At 41.1% G+C, this 22031-nt stretch overlaps 1 protein-coding gene across 6 annotated transcripts in view; it reads left to right on the top strand.

The window, feature by feature from the left end:
• The window catches only part of Sox5 (SRY-box transcription factor 5), a 970651-nt gene that overhangs the window by 853965 nt on the left and 94655 nt on the right, over window positions 1-22031 (top strand). For all 6 annotated transcript variants that reach the window (XM_035448567.1, XM_027430149.2, XM_035448569.1 and 3 more), the window contains one exon: window positions 9591-9676. In XM_035448567.1, the coding sequence (XP_035304458.1) occupies window positions 9591-9676 (86 nt within the window). The remainder of the gene's footprint in view (window positions 1-9590; window positions 9677-22031) is intronic.

Here is a 22031-nt window from a genome sequence, read left to right on the forward strand (position 1 = left end):
GTTCCTAATAGTGCAGCATCACAGAGAAGGAAAAGTCATGAAGAACACGGGGTTATTTTGACTCATGCTTCTAGAGTTCTGTGGTCAAAGGTCCACATCAGAAAATTGCCCTCTGGTCTGCAGATGTGATGTGGCACATGACATGACACCAAGAGTCATGACGAACAGGATTCCTGTCTCCTAAATTCCCGAGCATTCAGTCATGAGGCTTCCAACTGTAGTCAAAATGCCACAGTTACAGGGCTGGAACTATGGCTCAGCAGTAAAAGGTTCTTGCTCGTCCTTCAGTGGACTGAGTAGGACCTGAGTTCTGTAGGGGATGCTGTAGCCATGCCTGCTTAGGGGCTGGCTACAGGTGTGTCTGACCACACCCTGCCTTACATGCCCTTATATGCCTGTAATAAACACACACAGATACACACCCATTCACACAAAAATGAACTTAACCTTAAGAAATTAATGCCACTGTTATACTGTGTTTCCAACTACTTAATCCTTCACAGTGAAGATTTAGTTTCAGCACACAAACTTCTGGTGATAATTTTAAGTCACATACAAAATGTATTTCAAACAGTCACATTGTATAGTTCTCTGTTTGAGAGGTAGTTTAAGTTAAGCATCATTTAAAGCAAGGATTATGCTTTTATGTTAGTGTCTACACACAGCTATATCTGATACGTGTTAGTAAAATGAGCATTAAGCAATCCATCCATTATGAAAGCTGAACTACATGTTTTTAAATTAGTCTGTGAAAGTCACTAAAACAATCCTTTTTCTTATATAAAGAAAGTTGATGATACTATTTTCAGTTTTGAGATCTTCCTAAATGGGTCTTAAATGTGTTGTATCTCTTACTGACTTGTGAAGATTATATATATATGTATAATATATATATATATATATATATATATATATATATAATCAACTTCTTCTGACCTCCTGGTGTACCTTAGATACATGTCATAAACACACACATATACGTGTATACACACAAAAAAAAGAAATAAATCTTAAAAGATAAACACCACAGTTAGATTATATTCCCAACTTCTTAATCTCACAGTAATGATTAAGTATAAATACATGTATGTGCATCTGTGTATACGTGTACACATAGTTTTGTATATTATATATGTTATATATAACACATACATATATATGATAAATATATATATATATATATATATATATATATATATATATATATATGTAGAATGGTCCAAATTTAACCTAACACACAGTAAATATTAGCTACCCACACTTTAAACCAGTGGTGGGGATAAGGAGTTTAGAGGAAAATGAGATTTATTTCCTGATGTGTGCACTAAAATAAAATGGAAAGCTCACCTATGGTTCTGGCCTCTATTTTCTTATGTCTCTTTTCTGCCAACTAATTGGTGCCTAAGCTCGCTGCAGGGGCTGCCCCTTCCTCTCCTGTTCCATCCGGATTAGTTCAGGCCATTATCATTTCCCACTGGATTTACTGCTATGGGTTTAACGTGTCTCTTTGTCTTGCCTCTCCCTCTTCCAATCGATCTCTCTCTAGCCACAAAATTGATCTATCAGGAACACAAATCCGCTGTGTCACTGCCCTGCTTAGTATCGGCCCCTGACTTACCATGCTAGTAAAATGCAAGACTCTGTGAGCTTTGACTTCTGCTTACTACTTGGGCGCATAGCTCACTGTTTCCTTCCTGCACGGCATAGATAGAGAAGGATATACCCGTAGATGTAGTAACAAATCTAGGAGCCTGAGCTGGGTGAGCACTCCCTAGTGAATGGCAGGGCCCCAGAAGCAGAAGATGCTGACTGCTAATTCTCCCAGCAGCCTTTGGGATGGATCAAAGCAACAGCTTCCTTCTCAGCCCCCTTCTACAGTGTCTGCTAAACCTCATTTTGTCTTAGGCTCCTATGGAGGTCTCCATCTGGAAATTAGAGATGTAAGAGCAGGGTATGTTAAGTGCACATCTGAGAAGGTGTTTAATCTGTTCTAGGAAGAGGCTTGTGTATACTCTTACAGACAGAGACATAGAAGATAGATGCTGGAAGGTCCTGAAGTGTAATCTCTTAGTGAAAATAGCCATTGCCTGGGAACACTCAAACCAACTATCTTCCTCTTGCTATAGTCTCTTCCCAGGCTAAGTACTTACCTTGAAGTTTCTAGGATACCTTCAGTGCTCGGTCCATCAGTTTACATGTGTTTGCATGACTGTTTCCTCATTTGATGACAAATGCCAACAGGACAGGGACCTCAAGGTGTACATGTGTGTTTGTGTGCATGTGAGTATGTGTACATGTGCAGCTGTATGCCTTCATGTGCATACATGCTTGCATTTGTGTGTGTGCAAGCATGTTCATATGTGCACGTGTGGGGTGGGGCGGGGGAGTGGCTGTGCGCCTGCGCGTGTGTAAGTTTGTTTCCTGGCACCTAGAGAAAGAAGTCTGGTGTTGTCAGGGAAGCAAAACAAAGATACAATGAATGCTTCAGGCTGATGAAGAATTTGCCACCGTGTTTCAGTAAAGCTGGAGGTTTCAGTAACCTCTGCTTCGGCTCAGAAGCTGCTGACTGCTTTACATGACCCTGGCAAAGGGCACACCCAGTCCTCAAAATCCTCAGCTAAATCACCCTGTTTGGAAAAATTGTTTTCTGTCTTCTATAGAGCGTAGCAACATAACATAACTAGAGGTGATCTGTGAATTCTCATTATTTATGACTCAACACAATCAGTAAGCCTTCTGCAGGGTTTAATACCAGCCTCAGCTTTGGCCTTTGCGGATACACTGTAATCTTGGCTGTGGTGTGACATTATTGACTATCAGCATCTTGTAGCAGGCATGTTAGTCTTTATTCTTTCCATACATCCAAGAAGTTCTGACATTACCCCAGAAATAGAGGTATATAAAATAAGGTATGCAAATCAAAGACTTGCTGATAATAAACAATAACAAAACTTTATTTTAAGGTAGTTCTATGCTGTATATGTAACTTTGTCATTTAATCAAAACCCAGAGCTAACTCGTGGATTAATACTCTAAATGTGCATGTCAATTTTAAAAGTGTTAAATCTCGGTTGAATATCAATACTGAAGGGTGTAGACCACCTTTCCAATTTTTCAGGGTCCTCATGGCTAAGAACAGCACTTTATGTCACTAGGATATAAAATGACTGAAGTATGTTTTGGGCTGGCAAGGTGACTCAGTAGTTCAAGCACTCACTTACCACTCTTTCGGGACCTGGGTTTGGTTCCCAGCACCCATACCAGGTGGCTCACAGCCATCTGTAACTCCAGTTCCAGGGGATCTGACGCCCTCTTCTGGCCTCTAGAGGCATTTGCATGCATGTGGTACACAGGCAGATGGCAGGTGTGTGGGGGCGTGAGCGTGCACGCGCATGCACACACACAGACACACACACACACATATATGCGCATGCACACACACACACATATGCGCACGCACACACACACACACACACACACACTATTTTAAAATGAAATTGTTGAAACGTCCATCCTATTCCCAAGTGAACAATTCTTATGGAAATCAAGTCAGCAAATCAAAAGGAGTGTTTTAAAACTCAAATAATCTAATTTAATCCAAAAATACACTAACGTTGGGCATGAGGAATGAGAGTAAGGAAAATACTGAAAGTCTTTGTTTCTCAAAATTCAACCATTATTTTCCATGAGAGGAAAAAAAAAGTTTGTATATAGAATGAAAATTCTATGACATGCAATAGCCTAGAGGCTAATCTGAAATGTTTCCATCCAATGGTGGGCTCATGTGTGGTGTGAGGGGCTCATGTGTGGTGTGAGGGGGTCATATGTGGTATGAGAGGGCCATGTTTGGTGTTTTCGTGCGAATGCTATGTAGTCAGAAGTAAGGTTGCTGTGAGTCCACATGATGGACACATGATACAGCACAGACACATGATACAGCATGCACACATGACACAGCACACAGAGGCAGGTTCCTTGAGTGTTTGGTGCTGAATTGATTTTGGACGCTGTGTCTTGAGAACCCTGTCACCCTTGCCTGCTGTCTTAGAGCCCCACACTCAGATGCCTGACCCCATGTGGGGTTGTGACCCACAGTGGAGGAAGCTAGGCTTTGGTGTATTTTTCAACCTCATAAAAATTTTATTTTGAACTAGAATTTTCCAGTCTTGGACTTGAAATAAGAAAATTAACTTTGGAACGGTCGAGGGAAAAACTGTTCAAATGGTTAAAAACTGAGGAATAAAAGAAATTACTTTTAAGTAGTTGAAAGTCAATCTGAATAGCATACATGACTGGACTTTAAAAGTCAGAGTTTTCCATTATCTACTATCCAATATGTTCCTCATAAGGTATTTACAAAATACACCAATATTTTCTTGGACCAGTTGACAGATGGCTTGATTGAGTGAAGTACTTCTTTCTACAAAATTATTCTCCTCTGGTAGCCTCTGATTTTTGATTTGTCATATATGAATTTTCATAGATCCCCCTGTCCTCTTCAGGGCATGGCATGCTTATAAAACACATTCTGAGTTTCCTTAATTAAGAGTTAAATTGCTACATTAGGAAATTTCTCAGTGACTGTATTCCTATTTATTTCTTTATTTGAGGCAGATTTCAACATATTTAGCTCTGACTATTTGGAGCTTAAAAAATTTAATAATGAGGTAGACACGGAGTAATGTATGTGACTTTCACATTGGGTGGAACAGCCACTACAGTGTAGCTCCTTGAACAGAGTGCTTATGAAATGTGTTGAAGTCCTGCTTATGATCATATGTTCATACTTTAGAAGATGTATGTGACTGACAGTGCACAATGGTTGTTAATACTTCACTCATTTCAATGCTGCTAAAATTTGTTGTCCTCTGTTCCCTTAAATACCAAACTCATTGCTAAATAGCACCCTTAGACAGCATTGTGCTCTATAGTGAAATGTCACAGACTAGGTGGCTTGGACAGAAATTTTTCTCACAGCTGTAGAAGCTAGGAGATCTTAGAGACAAGGCAGCTCTCATGGAGCATCTTCCTTTGGCCCGTATGAGGCTACCTCCCCTCTGTGTCCTCTCTTAATGCTCCCCAGGGTGTATGTGTTCTGATGCCATCTTCTTATAATGCCTCCTGTCAGGGCTGCAGGGAATGGCTCAGAGTACAAAACTATTACTGCATGTGTCTACTAGCCTGAGTTCAGTCCTTGAGACCCATGCTGGACACACCAGTTCTCACCTATAGTCAGCACTCTTAGGGTGAGCTGGAAGGAGAGCCAAGAGAATCAGTCAGAAGCTCACTGGCCAGTTAACCTGGAGTGCATAGCACAGAGGGTAAGACACAGCAAGAGAGATCATGCCTTAACAACGTGGGAGACAAGAACTGACACCCAGAAGATGTCCTCTGAGTGCAGCATGTCTACCCCGACATGTACATGTACACAAACACACTCACAATCAATTAATTTTAAAGTATGGACTCCTCTTATATCCAATAAGGCCTGTTAGTGAATGCATTTTACTTATTCGTCTCTGTAAATCCAGGTGCAATGAGGTACTGCAAGTTAGGGCTTTACTACATCAACGGGGGCTACACAGTTAACTCAACCCATAGCACACGTATACAGTTGCCTACTGCTTATGGTTATTTCATATATATCCATACATTTACATATGGGCAATATGATGCGCTCACAACATTTGTTGATATATACAAACACAAAGAAAGGTAACTAAATATTGTCATGAATGTAAGGAGTAAAAATGGTAATATTCTGGTGTGTATGCTTTTAATGTTACAGAGTAGATTAGATCTTAATTTGTGACTTTTATATACGCAGATAGACATTAGTGACCTAGAAATCCAAACCACCTTTGCAAGTGTGCAGTCCCATCCAAATGCACTGAGAGCTTGAGTTTCTGAAATATATCTAGGTCATCAAGTCCACCTGTCACTTAATCTCCTTAGTAATATGGTTAAGATTGCATTTCTGTCTTCTTTCTCTTTATTTTTTTCTTTTGTGACAGCATCTTTCTATGTAGCTCAGGCTGGACTTGAATTCACTATATCACCCAGGCTGTCCTAGAACGGTTGCTCTTTCTGCCTCTGTCTCACAGCTGCTAGAATTACAAGCAGGAACCGCCCACCACCATGGCCTGATGCTCCTTTGTCATCTGTTGCCTTTCTGCGTCCCTGTATCCAAATCTCTTTGGTGATGGAGTGTGCAAATGTCTCTCGTCTCTGCTCCCTTCTGCTAACATGGATCACCATTTAGGGTGCATTTCTGTTCTCAGCCTGAACATCACACTCATGTTCTGATACAGGTTTCAAGGCCTTCTTCTTGTCCCTTGACCCCCCTGCCACCTGAAAGCCAGCAAAGTCACATTAATTCCTCTCTGCCACCTTTAACTAGTCTTTAAAGCCTGAAGCCTAGAAGCCACCGCCTTTAACTCCTGTAGCACTCAGCAATGGCCTGTACAACTCAAACATGCTCCTGGGTAGGAGAGATTAATGTGCAATGACTAGAGACCCGGATTTGTTTAATTTTATTGTGTACATCTCCCACAGCACCCGGCAGATTCCTAATCACATGGTGGATGTAGCAAGTGCTTATTAATTGATTAATTTACAACAGGGGAAGTAAATTATATAAATGAATTATCACTGTGAAGAGCACCGGAGCCTGTTCATGAACGCTTTAGTTAATTTTAAGATTGTGTTCATTAAGTGAGGGATACAAATGAATTACAATGTTGTAGGCATTTACATGATCGATTCTAATAACTATACAATTATAATATTTACCATTTTCCCTCATCTGAACAAACGTAGTTTCAATTTTAAACATTTTCAACTTCCCTCCATTGAATCAGTGTCACACAGATGAAGCAATTAACAGTACCAAATGGCAGTAAAGCCCAAGCCTATGGCATCATCTGCCCGTCACCTTGTTTCATGTTTGTCCCTGCCTTGTCATGGAAACAGACAACACTCTTGTCTGTTGTTCCCCCTCAAATGTTGAGTTCTCCCTGTACCACCCAAGGCCCTACCCTTGTCCATCCCTGGTCACCAGCTACACAGAAGTCTGCTTCTGTGGCTCCCACTTGCTAGTTAAGTCCATCTTAGTCAGTTGTTTCTCTTCTTCACACTTGGGGTTCACTTTCCTCTGTAGAATAAACTTAGATGCCTTAATATTTGCTTATAGAACCCTGAATAATAAGTGATCACCTGGCACCCTCCACATCCCCGTTCACCTCTGTCTCAGCACCTGCTCTGTAGTCCGGCCACTCTGGACCTAGAACATGGTGTAAGACTTCCACTGTTTCTAGTCTTCGTGAGCATCCTCTCTCTGCCTGGAATGCCTTTTTCTCACCTTTGCCCAGCTCAATTTCCGTAATTCAAGGTCAACTTAAACATGGCTTTTTCCAGAGGGTTCTTTGTTCTCTTAGACAAGATTTGGGGGAGCCAATATATGTTTACCGAATTATGGATTTCCTTACTAAATGCTATATTTTATAATACATTTTTTTTATTTACCCAACCCCCATCAACTGTAAACTTCATGAAGAGCAGATCTCTGTTTGAAACCTGGAACAAACTTATGATTTTGGGGTGGTCCCCTTTGCTGTCAACTTGACACAACCTGTATTATCTGGGGAAAAGAATCTCAACTGAGGAATTACTGAAATCAGATTACCCTGTGACTATCTGTGGAAATTGTCTCCATTGTCAATCGCTGTAGAAGATTCAGCCAATTGTGAGTGGCATCATTCCCTAAGCAAGGCCTTGAGCTGCATGAAAAATCTAGCTGAACAAGCAAGAGGGCAGCATTGGTATGTCCCTTCAGCTGTCCCTGCTTCTTGACTACAAATAATAAGTGGTCAGTTTTATGACAAGCTGTCTTGAGTTCCTGGCTTGAATTCCCCTCAATGAGGGAAGGTAACTTGGAATTGAAACTCAAATAAGCTCTTCATTCTCCTAGTTGCTTTTTATCAGGTCATTTGTCACAATAACAGAAACAGACCTAGAACATTATCTTTAAGAATAAAAGTACAAAACATTGCCTATATAAATATTCCAAACCAGTATAAAATATATATTATGATGCAAAAATCACGGCCAAGTATAAAATTATGGAAATTGGTGAAAGGAAGATGGGAAACAGTGAACATGCTTCTAAGGGGCCTCTCTGGAAACCTCCAGCTTGAACTTCCCTGCATTCCTAATAAACCCCATGTTTATGTCAGACTTTCTCAGTGTTCACCTTCCAGTACCAAGAGCAGTGGTTACCATTTACCTCAGATACTCTGTGTTTAAAACTGAATTATCTTAATGTTGTTAATGCATACATCAGCAGGTTCTTGCATGAATTCATTTTTTCTTGTTTATCAAGAAAGCCTCTCGCTGTGTAGTCCTCACTGACCATAAATTGAAGATCCTCCTGCCTCAGGTTCCTGAGGTTTATAGACAGACACCTGGCTTCACACATTCAATTTCTAAAACCAGTGTAATATATTAGAAAATGTGTTCTTATAGACATTACTTTCAATTTCTTGCTATATCATATTTCCAGTAGTTAACTAATGTGCAGTATTGGTTATATTACTAACACAGAGTTGGCTACTAAGCTGACTTCTGCCTTTTGTCTTATTAAGCAAGTAAAGATGTCTGTGTCTGCATCAAAAGTACACAAAATAATCCATGTACACCTCTAGCATCTGAATTTTTATTGGATATATGATGAGAAAAACAAGATTAATTTTGAAGCATATTTTAAAGACACAATTTTGAAAGATCAATTTGTCTGTTGCCTTTAAAATATACTTTTGCCAGCATTTATCTCCAGAAAACAAAGATGTCAATGTTTTCTATAATGTCAAAAAGAAAAGAAAGGACAAGCATGAAGTGTTTTCTTGACTCTGAATTTGTCCATGACCTATTAAAGAGATCATTTTAATCCAGGCCACAATACAACATTCAAAAGATTAGTTAATGGTTTAAATCTTTGGTGTTTAGTTCGTTAAAATGAAAGTGAGTTAAGTTCCTTCTGTGGTAAGACTGAAAAGTTGGCAAGGAGGGATTTCCTGTGCTCCTTTTAAGACTGCAGTGGTGTGTGTGTGTGTGTGTGTGTGTGAGAGAGAGAGAGAGAGAGAGAGAGAGAGAGAGAGAGAGAGAGAAACAGAGACAGAGACAGAGAGAGACACAGAGAGAAAGAGTGTGTGTGTGAGAGAGAGAGAGACAGACAGACACACACACACACACACACACACACACACACACACACACACACACACACACACACACAGAGTGTGTGTGTCTCTGTCCAAGTACAGCCTCTGAACGGCGTGCCCCCAACCCCCATTTTCCTAAATACATGATGAAAAAAGGATGAGGTTTCAGCCTTAATTGCTCGCTCCTTTTATTCACATTCCTCTCTCAGCCAGGGTTGTGAAGAGTTGGTAAAAGGCTACACAATGGAGCTTTTCATTAGGCCCCAGCCAGGCGCACAAAGGCAGGCTTTTGGAAAGAGTGAATGCAGGAGTTTAATTTGCAGGTGGAGAGGAGATAAAAGGTGCTGACGCCTCTATTATTCTCTTACTTAGGTGACCCTTACCCTGTTCAGCTGATCCCAACCACCATGGCAGCTGCCGCAGCAGCGACCCCAGGCTTAGGCCCACTCCAGCTGCAGGTAAGTCTGGGAATAATGCAGGGATTGCAGGGGTTAAGTAAACACCAAAGACAACCACTATCCTGTTAGCACAAACTACAACTGAGGACTGAGATTTCTGTCACACGGATGTTTTGTTTTTACATTTTCTGTTCTGATCCTCAACCCAAAGGTTCTCATCAATTTTGGTTGTTTGCTCTGCACTTAATCTCCCTGTATTTTTGCCATGTCCTGGTAAGGTTTAACAAAGTGAGCTTCAGTGTTGCTCTTGGTGGTAAGCAGCATGAGTTTGTCATAGAATGGTCTCCACGAACAACAAACAAGCTGTCAGAGTTACCTAACCATGCCTACGGTCCAAGGCAACTGAAACAGAGTTTTATTTAAAAGCATTGACAACACCTGGTGTCAGTAAAGTACTCAGAGCCATTTGGTCTCCTTGCTTACTGCAGATCATTAGAGCAAGCTAGGAAGAGCAGACCAAAGCCAGCGGGTGTCCATTTGAGCTTGAGTTTATCCTGACCTCCTAATAGAGACCTTTTTGCCCTTCAGGTTGTATATTTCCAGTACAGCCTGGAAAGTCAATAGCCTTACCAGATGTCCAAACGATTTTAGAAATTATGTCTCTGAGGTTGAAAAGAGAATCAATATGATTTTAGTAGAGGGAACTTTCCTTATCTCAATCTCTGAATTGGTACCCCATAAAACATTCCATATGCCCCATCATTGTGAGCCTTTGAATTATGCAATTAATGAGCTAATATTCGGTCCTATCTCCTGTTTTACAAGCATGGGAAACACACTATGCAAAGCCAGGTGTCCTGCAGTCACACTTCATACAGCTGAACTGTATCCATGATTGTGACTTGTCATAGACAGCATTAGTCTAGATAGTGTCTTACGTTTGATCAAGAGCTAGGTACAAATGATGAACGTACAGATTTGTCAAGAGACTGGAGACTGGCAGCAAGGGACCCCATTGTGAAAGCTGAGAGACTGTTGTACAGAGATTATAACATCCATTCCTAGTTTGCCTCTTCCATGTAAAACTACACCATGGCTGTTTCTCTGAGCTAGGAATACACTGGGAAGTGTTGGGGCCCACAAGGACAATAGAATTACTGTAACACTTGTCCTTTTCAGTGGTATCTGGGGAATAGCAACAGTATGGGAAAGAGATTGTAATAGGTAAAACACCGGACCAAATGTGCAAAGATATACTCATTGTCTATATTTGTGATGGACAAGATATTTTTTTCTAACTTTTTCAAAGAATGGCTTACATTACTTGATATAAGAACATCTATGCCTGTAGGTAATAGAAAATGTCTTTTATAATGAAGCACAAAGAAAAGTTTTTTTTTTTTTTTTTAAAGGAGGGAAAAGAATAGGGGAATTAGAAGAAAATAGAAGGGCAGCCTCAAGCAACAGATTTGAATGTGGAAAGATAAGTTTTTTGACTTAGGACACAGGTTGAAAGTTTCCACCTGCTGGGAATTGATGGAGGGAGAAGGTGACCACAAGATGGATGTGCCCACCAAGTCCCACTGGCTTTCTCTGCCACCGAGTAGCATTGCTCAGTATCCAAGCTGCTTTCCTGTGAAGACATAGTAGAATGTTTGACATAAATTAAGTTTGATTTCCATTCTGATGTCTTTAGCGTTTCCAAAGTTTTAAAGCATGAGTTTCATTACTGAGAAACAAGGGAAGCCTTTGAGACAAAAAAAGGTTTGCTCTTTCTACAAACATAATTTAATCTATACCAGGGCAAGGTTCAAGACCCCCTTAATAAATTGGGTCTTGCGAAGTTCCTTGGTCTACTCTTGAATATGTCCTGTTCCTGCCTCAGTTGTTCTGGCTAGTCTTCAACATGGAACCCTCCTACCTGGCTCTTGGAGGAATTTCAGGCATGCATCCTCCTACCACCTGTGAAAAAGGTTTCCATGTAACGGGTTTTGTATCCATTGGAGTTTCTAATTTTAGTTAGGATCTCAAATAACCTGTACTGTAACACTAGAAATTGTACTGTAATGTAAGAAAATTGGCCATCAAAACATCTTCACAGAAAGCTTCTTGAACACTTTTAAAATTAGCTGCATAAACACGTGCACATAATTTAATTTTGCAATTACAAGGTGGGGGGGGGCGGTATTCACAAGCAATCAAATTCCAAAGGCTTGTCGTTTAAGGGCTTCTAGGTTTTTGCTGAGTGGCTACTGGCATAGTCACTGCAGAGCCTGAATCCCCCAACTTAACTTCATCCTGCTCCATACCTACAAAGACACCTGTCGTCTGCACCCCACCCGAGTGTGAACTTCCCCAGTGGGTTTGAGAGGAGCTGTAGTCTCAACACCTATAGTACATCCACCTCCATTGGGGGAATGTTTCTGAAATGCTCTGTCTGAGGGGGGTATAAGACAGGAACCACTTCTAATGCTTTCAAACTCTGCTTGAAATCTGCTAAGCTCCACTGTCCACCTCTTTATGATGCCTTCAGTGGGCTCCTTATTCCTTTCCAGGGTTTAGACTTCAGCCCTGCCAGAAATTTCATTCACATGTCTGGTTCACATCTCACCATCCACCTGTCTGATATTAGCTCAGAAACCCAATTCTAAAGACCAGACATGAAGAAAGAGACCACTTATACATTTCCTTCTTAGGCACAAACAACGCCCGTGGAGAGGCAGAACAGCACACAGAGGCTGAGTGGGGGGATTTACTGGGCATTTATTAAAGTTTCCCAGTAAGCTGGGGTGGATGACTGTCAATGAATGTGTCCCACCTTCTTGGCCATTGGGACCTGGCCCCATTGACAGCAACCATTTGGGGATGGAGAGTTCTGCTGCCCCTTGCCTCCTGCCCCATTCTTCTTCACAGACAGCTTACAGAGCTTGCCTGAAGTCCTCTTCTGTGTTCCCTGTGGGCTGTGATGGTACCACACCTTGCAGCAAGCATCCCACCATTCTTCATCAAACCATTCAAACTGAAGAACCCCCCCCCCCAATAGAACACAAGTATCCCTTTGGTTGCACACACTCCTCATCTGTCCAGCTGTGTTTTCCTAAGAACTCTCTTGTCTTCCTACTGTGTGAGGTTTTGGTGTTTTGTAACTTCTCAGCCAGTCAGTGGAGAAAAAGCATTTTGGTTTTTCTTGACTTCTCCAAGCTCTGCCTCCTCACTTGGGTGGACAGAGAAGTGAAGTGTATCTTCTCCTATTCTTTTGGGCTTCTAGATTTAGCTTTCTCCAGTAAATTCTGATACATTGGAAAGGTATAAATCTTTCTGGTTTGGGGTGTACACAACAATCATGCTATTCTTAAATGACTATTTTTTCTGTCCAGTTATTAATAAAACAATATTATTTTATTAAATAAAAACAATCTTATTTAACATACCAGTCCCAGTTCCCTCTCCATTCTGTCCTCCATGCCACCCACCATCTCCACATCTCACCCCCCAGGCACTCCTCAGGGAGGGCGAGGCCTCCCATGGGGGACCATCAAAGTCTGTCACATCTGTATCTAGGTTGAGAAGAGCATCCCTCCATAGGGAATGGACTCCAAAAGCCAGTTCATGCACTAAGGATAAATACTGGTTCCACTGCCAGGGGCCGCATAGACTGCCTAAGCCCCACAACTGACACCCACGTTCAGGGGGCCTGTTCTCTTATTCAGGTTCCCCAGCTGTCAGTCTGGAGTCTGGGAGCTCCCACTAGTTCAGGTCAGCTGTTTCTGTGGGTTTCCCCAGCATGGTCTTGAGGAAGGTTGAGTTGGGGGAAAACAGAAAAGGAAAGCAAGAGAAGAGAGACCTTGATAGAGGGAGCCATTATGATGGGTTTAAAGAGAAACCTGGCCCTGGGGAAATTCTCAGGAATCCACAAGTATGACCCCAAATAAATCTAAGCAGTAGTGGAGAGGCTGCCTATTATGAGATTGATGACTACCTTAAATGCTATCCTAGAGCCTTCATCCAGTAGCTCGTGGAAGCAGAAGCAGAGACCCACAGCTAAGCACTGAGCCGAGCTCCCGGGATCCAGTTGCAGATAGGGGAGTGAGGAGCAAAGGGGTCAAGGCCTTCTCCTCCTCAAGGCTGTCAGCATGGCTTTCTCTCTATTCAGCCTGCTCCCTAGATACAGGTTTCGTTTCGTGTGTGTGTGTGTGTGTGTGTCTGTCTGTCTGTCTGTCTGTCTGTCTGTCTGTGTCTGTGTGGGAGGCAGGAGAGGGGAGATGGGAAAAGGGATGAGAAACAGAGATGATCAATGCTTGGAGAACCTCTTCCAGTCAGGTTTTAGGAAAGGGAGCTTTGGTTACAGGGCTGATGGTGCCAATTGCTGTGTCTGTGTATTTGTTTATTTGTTTGTTTTAAAAACATTAGTTGATCCTTATGGGCTTATTTGCTTGTTTTGTTCTCTGCTGCTGTTTGATTTGTTTCTATTTGTGAGGAGTGGTGGGTCCTTCCTGGGACAGCAGTAGGAGCGCTGAGCTGAGGAAGAAGCGGGAAGGACAGGTGAGGAGTTACTTACCCTGGCAGACATGCACGGGTCTGAGTCTATGCTCCTTCCTTGACAGAAGGGGAAAGAAGCCTTAAACAACAATTAGGACATTATCCCTCCTCCCTTGGGTTCAAATACAGTGGTTTTAATTTAAATAAAATGTCATAGCGACTAACGTTGCTTGCTGCTGGGAGGACTATTCCATACCGTCATAGGCGAGGATTTCCTAGGACTATCTTACTTAATTATTGTCACAGTCTGTAGTGTTAGATATTAGCAGCCCTCCTGGACAAGGAAGGAAGGGAGCTTGAGCACAGAGTTCAAACTCCACAGTCTTAACATCATCACATTTGTTTGACCATGCCCAGGACACTTTATTTGTGACTCTGGAGTCCTTCTCTCTCAAGAGTTTCTCAAACGAACTCAATAACTGGAGAATCAAATTGTAACCATAATGTACCCTGGGTGCCTTCTGGAAGCAGTGAGCTGTGGGAATGATGGTGGTGGCTGTCCACTACAGAGTGCTAGCTTTGAGGCTCAAACCACTTTGCAGAGATCCAAGTTCAAATAGTTTCAGGCCCTCGAGCCAATGTGGAGTTCTGAGGATCTCTTTGCACTCCTGGTTAGCCTGATTTACCCACCCTGTTTCCTTCTGGAATAACCTTATACATAGGACTCTGTCCACTTGTGTAACACTCTAAGAAAAGCCAGAGCCTTTATTAAAAGAAACATAGAGATGAGCATGATGACCTTAAGAGACTGTCACAATGACACACCTTAGATGAAACTACTATTTTACTACTTCACTATTATTTTGTGGCCCTGGCAATTACTACCATATGTAATAAAAAAGCACGTGAAAACCGACCTCATTGTATATTTTCGGAGTAGTTACAGTATTTCAAACATCATCATCTCATATATAACTTTTAGTTTTGAGAAAAATGAGTCATTCCCAATTATGAGTGCAATAAAATGAACATGTCATGCCAATTATTTTTTTAAAAATTTCTCTCTATCCAGACGATGGTGGCTTGTGCCTTTAATCCTAGCACTTGGGAGGCAGAGGCAGGCAGATCGCCGTGAGTTCCAGGCCAGCCTGGTCTACAGAGTGAGTTCCAGGACAGGCTCCAAAGCCACAGAGAAACCCTGTCTCGAAAAAAAATTCTCTTAGAGCTAATCCATCTTTATGTCTGATGCCTCCTGCATCTAGGGAAGATGATACAGATGTTCATGTAGACTGTGGACTCAGCCCCAGTTGGACCTCCCCAAGGGTTGTCTTTCCCCATGTGCAGGCTGCTCACTCTGTGGTCTCACCTAGAAGAAGAAGTGCTATCCTGAGCTACATGGCCTCTGCCCCTCCATCTATGTCCTTCCACTAAACATGTCAAGGGTCCATCGTGTTTTTCTCCATCATAAGTAAGGGAGGCCAGCTCATCTTTCAGTCTCAGTCACCTTAGAGTAGTCTTGTCAGTCTCAGTCTTGCCAGCTCACTGCATTGTCTTCTTAATGATCCAGATGATCTTTTGATTTTTGTTTTTAAAGTAACTGTTATGTCTCGTTCCTGCCTAAGCTCTTAGATGCCTCTCTGCTGCCTTCAGTTCTTTCTCCACTCCCCTGAATTGTATTCATTATTCTTCTCCTTGCTGTGACCACATAGCTGACAAGGTGCCACTGAAGGGAGGGGACATTTATTTTGGCTCCCAGTTGAGAGGGATGCAGGCCATCATGGCAGGCAAGCATGATGCTGGAGCTTGTGGCTGTCATGGTAGGGCCATGAGGCTGCCTTCTCGTATCTTGGCAGACCACAAGGTCATAATGCTATGTCCATCTAGCTTTCTCAGGTTTCCACTTTTAGTTAGCCGTGGAATTCTATCATCCATGTTACGATAGGCCGTCTCTCTGCTGTTAATCTTCTCTTGGCACTCCCTCAGAAACACACCCTAAGGTGTATCTCCTACATGATTCTAAATCTTATCAAATTGTCAATCTAGAGTAACTATCTCATTCACCCAGCCAACTCAGACTTACCCTTTGGGTTTCTTGTGGAAACATTTAGTTTATTTCCAGGAAAGACTTGAACCCAAGACTATATTAAGGCAATTGTAGGGTATGTTCTAAATTCTACTACCTGGTTGTCCTAGTCAGGGTTATTCATTCTGTATGGAAATACCCACACCAAAGCAACTTGGGAAGGAAAGGGTTTATTTGGCTTTCACTTCTGCATCACTGTTCTTCTTTGAGGGAAGTCAGGACAGGGATTCAAGCAGGGCTGGAATCCGGAGGCAGGGGCTGATGCACAGGCCTTGGAGGAGTGTTGCTTACTGTCTGGCCAGTCATGACTAGTTTAGCCAGCTTTTGTATGGAAACCAGGACAAAATGCCTGGGGTAGCATCATCCAAAATGTGCTTAGCCTGCTCACACCAATCACTAATTAAGAAAATGACCTACCTACAGGCTTGACAACAGCCCAGTCATGTGGAGACATTTTCTCAGTTGAGGCTCCTTCCTATCCAGGGACTCTAGCTTGTGTCAAGTTGACATAAACTAGCCAGCACACTGGTTTCTACCAATCAAAATCCAGATGTCAGTGGCCTGCTATTATTTGAGTTTCACCAAGTGCTTTCTGTGTATTATGGACTCAATAAACACATGTTACATAGACAGGGGAAGAATAAAAATTGGCATTACAATTTCAATAAATCACTTGATTTTTCTTATGTTACTCTCCTGTAATATAATAAATTTAAGCTTAATATTAATAGTTTATTACATAATCACCTTTTAAAATTATGAACAACAGTTGTGAAATCACATGAACAATTTTGACTTATGCAAGAATAAAAAATAGTTTTAATTTAATTTTATAAGATCATGTTACTATTTTATTTTCTTTAAAAAAAAAAGAAGAAAACTCTTCTTAGTAAAGTGTTTGAAAACCACTATATGTGGCTGGCACCTTGGTTGGCACTATGGTATTTACAAAAATTAATTTGTAAGCTTTCATGATCTGTGCCATCTCCCCAGGTCTCTCTTCTGTCCCTTGACTGGCCAAGCAGATTCCTGGCCTTTGAGATTCTGTGTAGCTCTTCCTTCTATAGGACCCCTTTGCTGGAAGGCTCGTGTTCACCTTCTTTCACTGCATGGTGTAGCTTCGCCTTCCCAAGCCCTGCATTACTGCACTGTTGAAATCGTTAATCAACTGAAGCTCGTCTTTCCACTCATCTGCAGACCCCTTCAGACATGTTCTCATCTGACTGCATGTCTGTGTCCTAGAAGTGGTGTACCCCACCAGGACAGGGTCTGCTCCTTGCTGCATTGCACCTCATGGGACCCAAAGAATGCCTAGCAAATTTCAAGTGCTGAGAATCTATCACGTGCTGAGGGTAACAATAATTTCCAGTAAAATAATGCAACATATGATTAATTTCTGAAGCAAGTTGTACTTAAGCCCCAGGGGAATTTGTGGTTATTTTAGTCTCTATTAGAAGACACTTAGGGTGTGAGAAAGCTTTCCCTAGTTCTGCCTCTCCTGATTGTTCCTCCCCTTACCGTGTTACAACAATGGGCCATTGCATAAACACTGTGTGCTTGTACTTAGAGCAATTGTCTAATTCTTTTGAAGTCATTGTAATTTACCAATGAGAGACGAAATGTTGCAACATCTAATCATTCCTATATTATATGCTAACATGTGCACAGACACACATAAGAATACCCGTGCTGGAGGTGCTTTTATGTGACACAGTATGTCTCATCTTGCCAAGGCAACACTGACGTAAACTGTGTCTAAATAATAGATGGATGTATTTGTCAAAACAGTAACTAGCCAATTAGCACTCTCCTATACTGACTTGACCTGTTTTCTCTTTGTTTCCTTTGATTTCTTTTTTTAATCCCGTTTTGCTAAATACTTTTTTTTCCATGTGCAATTGAATGATTTGGACATTTTTCTTCATCATCTCAGTTCTATTTAAAGAAGGTGGGTTTTTAAATTTATATACAAAATTAACCTAGCTTTATTTCTATATTTAAAATGGAGTCTAACTATTTATACAAATAAAGCTAACACAGAATTTTGGGACATTTGTGTCTAGATGAAATCAGCTAAGTGAAAATTGTCTGTTCCTAATTAATGGAATCCAATGAGTGCAACAGACTCCCATCTAGCATTTATTTTTCCTATTCATTCTCATTAATTTGCATTTTACTTAATGAAAAGAGCATCATGAATCTTTTAATAGTAGTTATACTGTACTGTCCTATTTCTATTTTTTTAAGCTAGGCTTCTAATATTTGAAATTAGAAGGAAATATTTATCCAGTCTCTTCTCACTTTATAAATACTGTGTCTGTCTTAGCCAAAAGATGGTAACCACCTGTTCTACCTATAGGAAGCCAAAAATACCAACTCCAACCAATGATTAATAGTGATAAGCAGAAGGAAGAAAAGATTGGGATTTTTGGACAGTCATATTTTGCTCAAAATAAGCAAGTAGTCCTCAATCAAGAATTCTTATTGAATTAATTAAACTTTAAAATTTTTACTACAACTATTTCAAAGATTCAAAAGAATATTTTCAGAATGTTAAGGCTCTAAATTCCAATTTGTTGTAAAAGAGACAAGGCACTCCTGCAGTGTCAGGGACATGTCCTCACTTGGATGCATGAACCCACCCATACCAGGTGTGTTAGTTAGAGAAGCCTGAGTGAGAGGAGCTGAAATCTCAGTAGCTGTCAAGGCTGAAGCAGCATCAGCTCCTGATGACAGAGCTCCACTGAGATAGACATGGATCAAAACCCTGCCAACCTTTGAAAGACACCGATAATAACGACAAGACACCGATAAATACTTCAGAGTACTCAGGGCTGACAGGGATGGGGCATGACTTTGGGAGTTCAGACAAGAGGGTGAACAGAGAGATCCAGAAAGATGAAGAACAAACAAGCAGATGGAAAGATGTATATCTCATTACAAGGAACGGGTGTATTTCCATATTGGGGTTTTTCTATGAAGCTTTCCTAGTGGATTACCTAACTACCCAGGCTAGAATCTAGACCACAGCTCTTCCCAAGCTACATGGGAATGACCAAGGGCTACCCATTTCAGCTGTAGCTCTAGGAGGCTGCTGGTCCCAACTTCTCTCTGCTTGAGTGAATTTTCTCACAAGGTTAGGAGGCTGAATTCTCTTGCTTCCTCTCTGTTTTTGACCCTGAGCCTGCAGGGCAGACAGACAGAAGCACACGTCGGATTAAACACCACAGCTGCTGGAGCAAGCATTTGCATATGTATAATAGAGGGGAAAAAACCCACAACAATTAAATTATATACAGAGACATCCTGCATACTAAAGAACATATGCAAATAGACCAGGAAAAGTGCGGCCAGCATTCTCTCTGACTTTTCCAAGCCCATATGGGATCCAGTGGGAGCCCAGCCGTTTTCAGGCATCCTTTAAGGAAGAACCTGATCTAGAGTTATTACCACCCCCAGGGGTCCCAGGGGATGCTTGACATTTGAACAATGAAAATAGTGCTTTCCAAGTTTAAGATGCTAACAAAAATATCAGTACAACAAGCACTTCTCCAGCACCCGTGTTTTGTTGTTTTTTTTTTTATCACCAATTAAACATGCGTAAATTTCAAAATTATTGTTGAATCTCTATCATGGCTGATTTTAAAACAATAGGGCAAACTGTCAGTTTAGTTTGTACCACTAGTCTTCTTTAAAGGATCCAAGGAATATTTATGAACTCAAATGCAGCCTTGGATGTACAGGTCTATAAAGATCGCCACCGGAAATGGGAAGGGTAATCCAAGTGAAGGACAGACATTCCTAAGACCAGCAGCTGCTTGGTTAGTTTTGGTTGATATCACAAAACTGTCAAATATGATGAATTATTCCTGTGGCTACATACAAGCACACATCTGGGATATATAGGCTGCATTAGTGCAGCTCAAAAGCCTGGGATGAAGGCCTCCTTAATTCTTAATAATTCTTAATAATTAAGAGAGATGTGGCCCCTTTATAAGATAATTTGGAGGGAGGACACATGATGGCTAGTTAGCATTGCTGCTGTGTCATACTGAGGAGCCACCTTTAGATCAGCCTTTTAAGAGGTCCATACTCCTCGCTGTGACTACATGACTCTGAGTGTGTTACCTGCACACCTTTGTCTTGTGTCAAAGTTGCTCATGACTAAAGCTCAGCGTTGGGCCGTCCATCAAACGCGTCTGCACTTCCCCTGTCTGTAAGATGTGGGTAGAAACGGTAGCTTTTTGTGAGGACTAAATGAGGCAATGCGTATAAAATGCTAAAAGTGATGGAAGTAATAATGGTCATTTGCCATGAACTACGTTGTGGGCAAACTCCAAAGGCTGTTATTTTTAGCTGACTAATAGAGCTTTATTAACTGCTATTAAAATTATTGTTTAAATGTGCACTGACAATTAGGGCATAAGAGAATTTTTATATAAATATATATCAATAAAACTAAGGCAAAATGCAATGCTATATTTTCCCGTGTGCTATAACATAGAAGTGCTTTGAAAGACTCTATAGGAGGCTAGAGAGATTCTCAGGGGTTACAGTGCTTGCTGCTCTCATACAGGACTAAAGTTTGGTTTCCACACCTGGTGGCTTATAAATACCTGCAGTTCTAGCTTCAGGGGACCCGGTTCCCTTTTCTAGACTTTGTAGTTGTCTATTCTCACATGGCACACCCACAAGCAGATATACACACATACATATAAATTAAAAAAAATTAGAAGAATAAAAAAGTATCCATGAGAGGCAATGCATTTCTTTATCTGAAATAGAAACATCTACGAGTATAGTTCCCCATATTGGGGTGTTGTATACTTTTTGTTTCATTATTCATATCTGTGAAATGGTGATCAAGCCTCCAGCAGTATCTTGTGTTTCCATGGGTGTAATGAAAATGAATTGTTCTGTGCATTGCCCCCAACTGTTTTAAATAAATACCTTATAAAACCTAAAATAAATCACTGTTACAGGGGGCCTTTAATATGATATTTAAATTTTAAATAACAGCAATGTTTTCTGGCATCACCATTTGATACTCAGATGCTGCACATTTGTATTAGTAGAGTTTCACTCATCACGCATCCTACCTGGTACACCTTTTCTCTCTTGTCTGCAACAAAAACCATTTCTCAACCTTTATCAGTTTTATCTCTTTAATTAGCTTCTTTGAGGAAACAGTTTCATTTCACACGTTAATTCGAAAGTGAATTATGTTTTTAGAACCATATGTCCTAGAGGTTTTAGTTTTTCAGAGCTCTGGGTTGTTTCTAAGTTGAGGGCCTCAGAGTCATGAGGAATCAGATGCAGATCCTTGTGGGCCTGAGAAGAGCTTGAAAGCTGGGAAATGGAAGTGTTAAGAGAACAGAGTTTGGAGGATGCTGGGCCCGCCCCTTCCCACATACGGATGATAGATAGATGGTAGATGCACATGATTTGCCAGATGGATGACGGATTGATAGATGGAAGACAGATGATTTTGTGTATGGCTAGATGATTAGATAGTCAGTAGATTATTAGATAGATGATCAATCCATGTACAGACCAGATGAATAGACAATTGCATGGATGGATGGATGAACAGATCATTAGATAGATGATAGATAGATAGATAGATAGATAGATAGATAGATAGATAGATAGATGGGCAGACAGGCAGATAGATAGGCAAATAGGTGATGGCTGCATGATTGGATACAAGGTTAGATGATGGATAGTTCTACATGGATGGATGATTGAAACCCCTAATTGGTGGACAGTTGTTTCCCACTACTCATTATTTCATGATCTCTCTCTCTCTCTCTCTCTCTCTCTCTCTCTCTCTCTCTCTCTCTCTCTCTCTCT

Source organism: Cricetulus griseus, chromosome 8 (genome assembly GCF_003668045.3).
Source record: "Cricetulus griseus strain 17A/GY chromosome 8, alternate assembly CriGri-PICRH-1.0, whole genome shotgun sequence".
In the NCBI taxonomy this organism is placed as follows: Eukaryota; Metazoa; Chordata; class Mammalia; order Rodentia; family Cricetidae; genus Cricetulus; species Cricetulus griseus.